The sequence below is a fragment of the Alosa pseudoharengus genome, unplaced genomic scaffold (genome assembly GCF_046254945.1).
Source record: "Alosa pseudoharengus isolate Yale_2024_CS ecotype anadromous, Long Island Sound unplaced genomic scaffold, YU_APseudo_1.1 YU_APseudo_1.1_scf_8, whole genome shotgun sequence".
NCBI classification, from domain to species: Eukaryota; Metazoa; Chordata; class Actinopteri; order Clupeiformes; family Clupeidae; genus Alosa; species Alosa pseudoharengus.
In genome coordinates, this window is record NW_027468870.1 from 3,753,998 (window position 1) to 3,765,991 (window position 11,994).

General features: G+C 48.9%; 1 protein-coding gene across 1 annotated transcript; it reads right to left on the reverse strand.

Moving 5' to 3' along the window:
- Positions 1–5,221: 5,221 nt before the first annotated feature.
- On the reverse strand, positions 5,222–10,275 carry slc3a2b (solute carrier family 3 member 2b). Its single transcript, XM_076274223.1, has 9 exons — positions 10,181–10,275; positions 9,172–9,424; positions 8,876–9,060; positions 8,102–8,272; positions 7,338–7,426; positions 7,090–7,232; positions 6,560–6,875; positions 6,361–6,432; positions 5,222–6,219 (listed from the first exon to the last, which is right to left on the reverse strand). Exons 2-9 carry the CDS (start codon positions 9,384–9,386, stop codon positions 5,872–5,874), a joined length of 1,539 nt encoding a protein of 512 aa, XP_076130338.1. The 5' UTR covers positions 9,387–9,424; positions 10,181–10,275; the 3' UTR covers positions 5,222–5,871.
- Between the last annotated feature and the right edge of the window lie 1,719 nt (positions 10,276–11,994).

Consider the following 11,994-nt stretch of genomic DNA (forward strand, 5'->3'; position numbering starts at 1 on the left):
AAAATACCTCATCCCTTGTTTGTGGGTTATTTTGTAATGATAGTGTATTTCATGATCTGCAGTATAACACAAAGGTGTTCATAGTTATACAAGGATACAAGGATACAAGGAAGTTTATTGTCACATGCATATTAGGCTACTGGAAGCAAGAAATGCAGTAAAATTATGTGTGGTGTCAGCCTATTTGTGCATTTATGGGGGGGGGGGGGGTAAAAAGTGCAGTAGAAGAAGGGTTTAGTAGATTAAGTGGCAAGGGCTGCATAAGAAAGCTGGGGGAGGATTGGGATTGGGGGGGGGGCACCGACAAGGAGCACCCAAGAGCATTATTAGTGTCATATCAGATAATTTACTGTTAATGAATCGTCTACATGCAGTAAATGTTCATTGTTAGGTTAATAAAACCATTGTGACACTGGCCTAAATTATACCCTTGCAGCCATACAGTGCGAGAGAGGACAGTCTGTTTGGACTGAAGCCCCTGATTCTGGCCCATCAGGGATTTTGGCACTGCTCATTCTTTGGGTACTACGGCTACACTGACCCCAATAGGTGCCCAGAACAGGAGAGAGATGGACCAGAGCATTGGAGAACTGCCGCATTCCATCCCTCCCCGACGGGCGTACAGGAGCGAGCGGGCGCTGTGAGAACCCTTAGGAACAGGTGACGCAAAAACGCAGAGCATCAGACGGCGGGTCGGAGGAAGACGATGAGGAAGAGGAGAAAGGTGATCCCGTAATTAGTGCTCTCAGCTAGAGAGAGAGGCTCAGGCTGCTGGTCAGCTAGAGAGAGAGGCTCAGGCTGCTGGTCAGCTAGAGAGAGGCTCAGGCTGCTGGTCAGCTAGAGAGAGAGGCTCAGGCTGCTGGTCAGTGGACAGACAGCCGTTGTGGTTGGAGAGAAGATCTGATGTCTCCCAGGCCATTGTCCATTACCTTCCACTGGACAGGATCGAGTCCCCACACACATACGTGCATGCACTCGTACAGACAGGCATGTGTTCACACTAACACATACACACACACGCACACACACACACAGGCCTATATGTCACAAATCACTGAACTGACTGTACAGTATATAAACACAACCATAGTCTCTCTCACTCTTTCTCACACACACACACACACTTACAAACCCATTGGCCTTTTGCCTTTAAACACTCACACACACACACACACACACACACTTAAATATACATACACCAGTGTGTTCTTCTCACAATTTCAATCGTACCAAGATTCAGCTCTTTAAGCTCTTTAAGATTCAGCTCTCTAAGAGTGTTACACTGAGGAAGAGTGTGTTAGACCACAGGTTACTCTATACAACCACAGGTATACTGCATGCGTCTCCACAGTATACTGCATGCGTCTCCACAGTATACTGCATGCGTCTCCAGCTCTGCGTCTCCACAGTATACTGCATGCGTCTCCACAGTATACTGCATGCGTCTCCAGCTCTCCCCATTCCTCCTGTCTTCAGCAGATGGGTCCCCCCTCTTTAAACTGGTCTCTAGAGAGCACAATGTCAGTTCATAACGTTGTAAGCTTAATCTCATATGTGAGATTGCTGTTTATAGACTTCAGTTCTGCATTCAACACCATAATACCACAACAACTTATCTGCAAACTTGACAAACTGGGACTCAGTACCTACCTCTGCAACTGGCTACTGGACTTCCTCTGTCAGAGGCGTCAAGTAGTACGTGTTGGCAACAATATCTCAAGCAGCTTCACACTGAGCACGGGGGCCCCTCAAGGCTGCATGCTCAGTCCGCTGCTCTTCACCCTGCTGACGCATGACTGCACTGCAACCTACAGCAACAACCACATAGTGAAATTTGCTGACGACACAACTCAATACAGGTTGGAGGTCGACCTTCTGACCACGTGGTGCAGGGACAACAACCTCCTGCTGAACGTCAGCAAGACCAAGGAAATTGTTGTTGACTTCCGGAGAGGTCACACCCAACACCTGCCACTGACCATCGACGGTGCTGTGGTGGAGAGAGTGAGCAGCACCAAAAATCCTGGGGGTGCACATCAGTGAAGACCTCTCCTGGACCACCAACACTGCATCACTGGCGAAGAAAGCTCAGCGCCGCCTGTACTTCCTGCGGAAACTCAGGCGAGCAAGTGCTCCACCAGCCATCATGACCACATTCTACCGAGGCACCATTGAGAGCATCCTCTCCAGCTGTATCGCTGTGTGGGGCGGAAGCTGCACTGAATACAACAGGAAAGCCCTGCAGCGCATAGTGAACACAGCTGGAAGGATTATTGGTGCTTCACTCCCCTCCCTGAAGGACATTTACACCTCCCACCTCACCCGCAAGGCGACCACAATTGTGAGTTATGCAAGTCACCCCGCTCACAATTTGTTTGATCTACTGCCCTCTGGGAAGAGGTACAGAAGCCTGCGCTCCCGCACCACCAGACTCACCAACAGCTTCATACACCAAGCTGTTAGGATGCTGAACTCTCTCCCCCCTCTCCCCCCTCCACCCTCAGCTACATAACATCCTGGACTTTTGGACCCACAATGGCTGCCTTGCACTACTCCACTTGTACACTTTGCAACTTGTTGTTGTTGTCCTGTTGTCCTGAACACTTCTGAACACACTTCTGCTGCTCTTACATAACTTGCACCACTATGCCACTTGCATACTTAGGTCAAACAAAACTACCTCAGCCATTTATTGGCCTGACTTTTGCACTATTATATTGACTGTCTACTGTATGCACAATTTCAACCAAATTTTGCTGCTCTTATTTCTTCATTGTATGTGCCTTCTTATTTTTACTTTTTATATTGTTTACTTGAATGTTATGTTTGTCTGTGGACCTAATTGGAAAAATATGTCTTATCTCCACCGTGGGATAGTAGGAAACGCAATTTCGATCTCTTTGTATGTCTTGACATGTGAAGAAATTGACAATAAAGCAGACTTTGACTTTTGACTTTGACTTTGAAGTCTTATTGTATTTACTCAGTTATGAGGTAAATAAATGTTGTTTATGAGTTCACTTTCAAAAATTGCGAAAAAGAGAAGCAAGCAAACAGTGTGTTTGGCGAAGTCTCTAGCCAGGGTCATGCAGTGCTTTGCATGGATCATGAAGGAATCTCCTGCCCTGGCAGGAGTCAAGCAGGATCCGTGTGTAGGCCTACACTCCTATGCTATTCCTGACCCGAGAGGGGAGGAGAAGAGGGGAGGAGAGGGGAGGTGGTGGGTTATAGAGAGGGGAGGAGAGGGGGGGGGGTGGTGGGTTATAGAGAGGAGAGGAGAGAGGGGAGGTGGTGGGTTATAGAGAGTAGAGAGGGAAGGTGGTGGGTTATAGAGAGGGGAGGTGGTGGGTTATAGAGAGGAGAGGAGAGAGGGGAGGAGGTGGGTTATAGAGAGGAGAGAGGGGAGGAGGTGGGTTATAGAGAGGGGAGGTGGTGGGTTATAGAGAGGGGAGGAGAGAGGGGAGGTGGTGGGTTATAGAGAGGGGAGGTGGTGGGTTATAGAGAGGGGAGGAGAGAGGGGAGGTGGTGGGTTATAGAGAGGGGAGGTGGTGGGTTATAGAGAGGGGAGAGGGGAGGAGAGAGGGGAGGTGGTGGGTTATAGAGAGGAGAGAGGGGAGGAGGTGGGTTATAGAGAGGGGAGGAGGTGGGTTATAGAGAGGGGAGGTGGTGGGTTATAGAGAGGGGAGAGGGGAGGTGGTGGGTTATAGAGAGGAGAGAGGGGAGGAGGTGGGTTATAGAGAGGAGAGAGGGGAGGAGGTGGGTTATAGAGAGGGGAGGAGAGAGGGGAGGAGGTGGGTTATAGAGAGGGGAGGTGGTGGGTTATAGAGAGGGGAGGAGAGAGGGGAGGTGGTGGGTTATAGAGAGGAGAGAGGGAGGAGGTGGGTTATAGAGAGGGGAGGAGGTGGGTTATAGAGGGGGGAGGAGGTGGGTTATAGAGAGGGGAGGAGAGAGGGGAGGAGAGAGGGGAGGAGGTGGGTTATAGAGAGGGGAGGAGAGAGGGGAGGAGGTGGGTTATAGAGAGGGGAGGAGGTGGGTTATAGAGAGGGGAGGTGGTGGGTTATAGAGAGGAGAGAGGGGAGGAGGTGGGTTATAGAGAGGGGAGGAGGTGGGTTATAGAGGGGGGAGGAGGTGGGTTATAGAGAGGGGAGGAGGTGGGTTATAGAGAGGGGAGAGGGGAGGAGGTGGGTTATAGAGGGGAGGTGGTGGGTTATAGAGAGGGGAGAGAGGGGAGGTGGTGGGTTATAGAGAGGGGAGGTGGTGGGTTATAGAGAGGGGAGAGGGGAGGGAGTGAGGGGAGGTGGTGGGTTATAGAGAGGATCTTGTTTGGAGGTGGTTATAGAGAGGGGAGGAGTGAGGGGAGGAGAGGGGGGAGGAGGTGGGTTATAGAGAGGGGAGGGTGCGAGGGGAGGGTGGGAGAGAGGGGAGAGGGGAGCGTGGTGGGTAGAGGGGAGGAGGTGGGTTATAGAGGGGAGGTGGTGGGTTATAGAGAGGGAGAGAGGAGGTGGTGGGTTATAGAGAGGGGAGGTGGTGGGTTATAGAGAGGAGAGAGGGGAGGAGGTGGGTTATAGAGAGGGAGGAGGTGGGTTATAGAGAGGGGAGGTGGGTTATGGGTAGAGAGGGGAGAGAGAGGGGAGGAGGTGGGTTATAGAGAGGGAGAGGAGGAGGAGGTGGGTATAGAGGGGAGAGAGTGGTAATAGGGGAGGTGGTGGGTTATGGCGAGTGAGCAGACCAAATGCTGCAGCACGAACAGGTAGGCTGGGAGTACTGCACTGGACAAGAGGGACACCGTAGGTATGATATATGTATGGCAGGCAAATTTCACGCTCCTCACAAATCTGTTTAAAAACGGCTTTTGAAAGTCACCTGAGATAAAAAGCTTCTGCTGAATGGACACGTAGGTCAACAGCCGCATCAAAAAGAAAAGACGTTTGTTAATCTGCTTCCTGACCAGTACACGGTCATCATTGTAAATTGAAAGGGTCTTCAATCAAAACGACTCACTTAGAACAATCGGCACATACAGCAGACTTAACAGCTGACCCATGAGGGGCTGTGTGTGTGTGTGTGTGTGTATGGGGGGGGCACAGATTCTGAAGGGGGATTTAAACTGACGGAGTTGACACAATGGCGGGTTCGGGAATCAAACCTGGGATGACCAACTGTCGAGTGGAAACACTAGCGTGGCCACGGTCACGTTTATTAAGAAAGCCAGGAGCACAAGTTTGAGAGTTGCTTAAGTTAGTTTATTTTCTCCTTGACATTTCATGCTCTGTGTGTGTGTTTTAAAGGAGAGGACAACAGGATTGCATTACATCACAGACATCCTACATCACTAGCATCACCTTTACACTGCATACAAGGTGTGTATGTGGGGGAAAGGGTGGGGCATAAAATACAGACATCCTTTTGCATCAAATGTCCTGACATATCAGTGGTCCAATCACATGAAGATCCTCACGTGCAGTAAATGTATGGAATGGAATGTACTATGAGCAACAGTAGGTTGAATAGTTTGAGATCTGGATGCATACCACATTTGAGGTACCAACGTTGAAACTAGGGCTTTGGAAGTAGTCTGCATGTTTACATGTTACATTTTCCTTTGAGCGTGATGTGACCACTGAAGAAAAAAATACATTGACCTTGCACCAGTGTACGTGTTCAGTGCATTGAGCGTCTTTTTCATTTTTAAAAAAGTAACATAAAAACCAATCGTAACAGAATGCCCACAACAAATAAAAACACGATAAAAAGGACTGCATGGGATTTAAATATAAAAAAAAAAAAAGAGAAAAAAAAAAGAACACATCGATGACTAAACAGAGATGCTTCAGCATTGGCTCTACAAATGGTTCTGCAGCAGTTAGAACTCTAGCCCGTGTAGGGGAACTGCAGCAGAACGGCCTGGCCCGCCCCCAACTCCAGGGCCTTCAGGTCCACCTGGCTCTTGGGCTGCAGCTTCTCTGAGTCTGTGCTGACCTCCACGGTGGCTTGCTCAGGCAGCTGGGCGTCCTCCAGCCTCAGGGTGAGCGCATCGGACCCCCAGTTGAAGGCGGCCAGGTAGCGCGGGCTCTGGTCCCAGCTGCGCAGGTACGCCAGCGAGGAGTTGGAGCTGTGCAGGGGCACGAAGTCGCCGTACAGCAGCGAGCGCTCCTTCGAGCGCAGGTCGCTCAGAGACTTGAAGAAGCTGCGCAGGGCGAGCCGCCGCTCCATCTCGTCCTGAAGAGCAAAAGGACCAATCAGAACTCAAGGACGCGGTGAGGTACCACGGAGAAGACCAATCAGAACTAACAGAACAGAAGGCGGAAACAATATGGCCGAGTAAGTCACATTTCTACATTGAGGAAGAGGTCCGTTTACCTTTGCAGTTCCGTTCAAAGTTTTAGCATCTTCAGGTTTGTACCAGATCATCTGTGGGAACTTGGTGGCACCCTGATAAGAACAAACAACACCAACTTTAACACAGTGGTTCACCAGGGCGTGTAAATGAACACAAATCAGAGTAAGCCATCCAAGCAGTTTATGCCCTCATCACTGGCTCAGCCCTGCGGTCACTCACCTCGTCCTCCAGACCGATCTCGTCCCCGTAGTTGAACACGGGCGTGCCGGGCATCGTGAGAAGCAGCATCTGGTTGAACTTGACCAGGTCGGCACCCACCAGCGACGCCAGGTGGCCCTGCTCTCGGTCACCCACGTTCCACGCCAGCTTGGTCTGGTTCTGCGAGCTGAGGAGCTGCTGAGCAGCACTCGCCACCTGCATGCCGCTCTGCCCGCTGGCACGGAGGATGCCCGACAGAAGAAGGTCCACGCCAGAGCTGTTGAGCAGGCGGCCCACCTGTTCAGGTGAGGTCTTGTCAGTCACCCCCATAAGTAACCTTCAGGGAAGAGAACAAGGAAAAACACATATGCAGTTAGGGTCAGGAAAAGAGCTTGCAGCCGTGTCCACTAGAGGGCGTTTAGTAAAAAAAAAAAAGATCTGCACACGAGCTGCACAGTGTCCACTAGATGGCAGCACTGAACAGCACATCATGTCAGGCCCTCGTGTGTCCTCAAGCCTGTGGTGCAGGACTGCTTGGCTGGTTCACTCACCCCTTCTCTTTGGTGCCGTTCTGGGGGGCTTTAATGATGCCACGCAGCTCCTCCCAGACAGGAGACGCAACCTCGACGACGCGCTCAAACCCGGAGAACTTGAAGCCGTCCACTCCCTGCATCTGCCAGTGCACCAGGGCCACCTGAGACAGAGGACAGGAGAAAGCACATGAGCTAGGACCCTCAGAGTCACAAGGGACTTCTGCAGGACAGGGCGGACACACACACACATAAACAAACAAACAAACCTTCACTTTGTCAGCGACGGTCATCATATTGTCAAACCAGGCCTGCTGCCCCAGGTAATTGGGAGTCAAGTCCAGAACCACGTTGATGCCTGTAGAAAAACAAAGTCTGTTAGGGAGAGTCTCAAACATCAGACACAGACAGAGACACCCAACTCGCTTGCTTTAAAAAGATGGAAGCCACGGTTTCATGTTCTCCAAAACAAAGAGCACATTTTAACTATGTTATATTTGTAAGTTGCTTTGGACAAAAGTAACTGCTAATGTACATAAACACAACAGGCTAAATTAAACAATCATTACAGGCTCCCCCAAGTTCAAAAATGACCCCTGCCGGTGTGTATAGACCCTTTCAACAATAAAAACAAAAACAACGCTTAAACGTTCTATTTGGTTCCCAATCTACTTCCTCTGCATTAAGGTATGAGCTACACCAGGCGCGTAACTGAAGCGTTCCGTTTGCGACTCGTAAAATCCATTTTAAATAAATGTTCTATTTTTTTCGAACGTACGCACCGCTGTCACGTCTGGTGTAGCTACTTCCATTGATTAGTGGAAGCTAATTGTTGCAGCAGACGCAACGCGAACGCAACGCGGACGCAACGCGAACGCAACGCGAACGCAACGCTTCAGTTACGTGCCTGGTGTAGCTCAGCCCTAAGAGAACATATGGAATGTTAAAACGGAAGCCTTGTGGGGCCAACTATGATGCTGATAGTGGAACTCTTGAAAGGGTCTGTAGAGAAACCGACAGACAGGACACTCACCCTTCTTGTGTGCGGCGTCGAGCAGCGCTTTGAACTGGGTCAGGGACCCGGCCACAGACACAGTGTTCAGGTCCAGCTCGTTCTCGTTGTTTGAGGGGTCCTTGTGGATGGGGCCGACCACCAGGCCCTTCACCTTCAGCTGAGCGAGCGAGTCAATCTTCTGCTTCAGCCCTAGATCAACACACACACACGAGAAAAGTCAAGGTGGTGTCATCGTCACACACACGAGAAAAGTCAAGGTGGTGTCAGTCACACACACACACACACACACACACGAGAAAAGTCAAGGTGGTGTCATCGTCACACACACACACACACACACACACGAGAAAAGTCAAGGTGGTGTCATCGTCACACACACACACACACAGGTCAGGATGAAGCCCAAAAGAGGCCACACTGTAGTGCACTGCCTTTGATGTTAACAAAACAAAAGCATGCTATGCCTTTACAGCCAGAACCGCTGCATTCCATGCTGAGCAGGGTAAGTAGAGGGGAGGGTGTGTGTGTGTGTGTGTGTGTGTGTGTGTGTGTGGAAACTAGATCCAACTGGTTCAGCAGCTCCCAGCCTGAGTCATGAGAATGAGCATGTGCACACGAGTGACCTCAGCATTTGGGAAGCGGCCCAAGGCGCGCGCGCACACACACACACACACAAGCGTTTAGGAAGCCGCAGACTGATATCAAACACATGATACCACCACCCCCCCCCCCCCCCCCAGCCCTCCTCTCTCTCTCATGCCAAATCAGCTGTTCTGTGGTCTAGTTGGTTACCTTCAAGGTTCTCTGAGAAGGCCTGCACATCTCCAATCTCGTACAGAGGCCCTTCGTTCCACCAGTTCATTTCCGGGAGCGGCTTGCAGCGAGGAGCCTGGATGATGATCCCGATGGCCCCAGCCAGCATCCCGAGCCAACCCAGCCAGAAAAGGATGAGCAAGGCCCAGCGAGTGCGCACCCATCTGCGGGAGGGACACGCATGGCAGTTAGACTAGACACCAATGCCTTTGACATTAGCCATGTTCCATTCATTCCTATGCAGTTAAGCATGTTATTAGAGTGTCAACGCTTACCCAGGGGTTCCCGCCACTTTCAGGAGCTCGTCTTTTGACAGCCCGGTGAACTTGGTCTCCGTTTCATCGGCCATCTTCACCTTAACAACGCCGTTTTTTTCCGTGCTGGTCGGAGAGCTGGCATCTCCGTTACCTGCGTCTCCCGCGGTCATCGGCTGTTTCTCCTGTTCCACTTCGTTCAGCTCCACGTCCTTCATGTCCACTTCGGTACTCATTTTCACTGTCGCCGTGGTGTCTTCACCAGCCTAAAACACTGAAAGGCGCAGAAATGACAAGCAACGTGTTTAAATACGGAAGCCGTTCACCATCAAAGCATGGCCAGCAGGAGGTGGCAATTGTGTGACACATTGCATCAGCATCAGCGTCATTACAGACATGTGTGAAGGTCAAGATACGTGTAGTGAAATACTGTGATGAATGGTTTTATTCTTCTTAATTGTCAGCAATAACTTCAAACGAAGAAGAATAATATAGCCTAACGTTAGCAGTTCTGAAATAAGGGTGATGGACACTGTATTTAACTAACGCGAATATTAGGCTACATTTACGTATGCTTGACGTACGCTATCGATTTAAGCTGCTAACGTTACTGGTCTACAAAGGTAAACGTTATGGTATGCTCCCTGAATGAATGGTAGGCCTAGGACTAGAATTATATACAGAGATGCTCTTATTCTGGCCATGACAACGCATAATGCGGCATAAAACCGGATCAGTCTAGTTCAATTGATGCGGCAGAGGCAGAGCAAGCTAACAAATAGCCTAACGTTGACAACGCTTTGGTCTGGATGATAACGTGTTTAACAGAAATAGATTAAATTATTTTAACCACAACCTCACTAATTCACACACATTTGAAAAAGTCTACAATAAACAGGTAGAAGCTATCATAAATAGGCTAGAATGGAATAGCACTAAGACATTTAGGCTACTCAAGAGCCTTTAGGAAGAGCTTCACAAATGTCAACGCAGAACAGCTGAATTAAATGAATTTAGAAATATTGATTACCTTTATAGTTCCAAAATATAAAACCAAGGCGCGATGTTTACCACGCTTTGTATTCCTGTGCGATCTCGTTGAATCCCTTTGCCTGAGCATCAGTGTCTAACGGCTATTTATAGTGCTACTGCGCAGTGGTCTCGCCAGGGCTTTGCGCACCACCCATGCTTAAGGTGGAGTGAAACATTAAGGTTTGCATTTCCGTTGCTAATCTGTTATCAATGGTATGTCATCTCTGTCATATCAATTTGATTAACAGGATAAATGAATGGGCCCTCTGTGTGGTAACCTAGATGTTTTGATCGATTTAAACACAGCTTTTCGCTGACGATATGCACAGTCCACCTTAACAGTCCCACTCCTCAGGTTTTCATGAGCTGGCACGAATGTCATAAACAAGTCGAGGGATGCAGAGCCGATGCCGATGTATTTCCAAGAAAGAAAGAAAGAACAACAGCTTTAGAAACATGAAACCTATAGCCTACAGAAAACATGTTAGCTACCTCTTACATGTAGAATATAAAGTTAGCCTATATCATAATCATAATGTATCAAATAATAGTCTGTGATTATAAACGAGGCACTTGAGTTAGTTGATGCATGTGGATATGATAAAAGCAATCATTTGTGTGAAATTCAGATCTGGCCTGGGGTGGTGATTTGAAATGGGGGGTACATCCAAGGGTGATATTATTCTCACACAGATATTCTAAACACTGTCAGAGTGTAATTCAGTGGTAAAAGCTACCAGATCAACGTGCGGATATAGCCTAAACAACAGGCTGGGGAGAATAGGCCTACAGGCCTCACCTTTCACCCAGTAAAAGCAGGGCCACATATGCACATCATATATGGTTTGATGGGCTTACATTGTAGCCTAATTTATGACTTGCTATTTCTTACTGAAACAGGTTGTTCAGTGATGGGGAAAGGAACGGGTTTTAAATACGTTTACATGTGGCCAAGAAATCTAAACACACATCACTAAACACACATTGTTTATAAGATGCATGTGTATCCTACTCCAGAGTTGTAATGGAACTGAATAGTGTGTGTGTGTGTGTGTGTTTTGGAAATCCTTTGTGCTTGCCTACTGCGGACACAGGAAGCATCCACATCTGTGATGTTAACCTCTGACCCAGTGAGCTTCCACTCAGCGCAGCTCAGTACAGTATGGAGCACTGCTTTCACACACACACACACACACACACACACACAACACAGCTCAGTAGGCCTACAGTATGGAGCACTGCTCAGTCACACACACACACACACAACACAGCTCAGTACAGTATGGAGCACTGCTCAGTCACACACATACACACTCAGCACAGCTCAGTACGGTATGGCACTGCTCAGTCACGGTGGTGAGGGAGAGAGAGATAGAGAGAGGGATAGAGAGGGAGATAAAGAAAGAGAGAGAGAGAGAGAGAACACTGCCAATGCAGAGAAGCCAGTGCAGGTAAATGGACTCCATTCTTCTAGCTATTTTCTTCCCCTCCGAGCACTCAAAACACTTGACAATGTCATGCCTTATATTCACCCGTACTCACACACATAGAATCAACTATGGAAGTTGCCAATATGCACATCAGGAGCAGTTTGGGGCTCTGTGTCTTATGAGCACAATACAAAGATGGAGTTTCATTCGGAGGAGGTTTGTTTTTGTTTTACCAATATTTTCCTGTTTTGGTCCGATGAAAATATCATTTTTTAAGAAATGCTCTGCTATATTCTAATTCGAATATGGAACTGAATGAACCCAGATGAACTAAATGTATTGTATGCTCCTGTCTGGCAGACTCCGCCTGGCCTTGAGACAG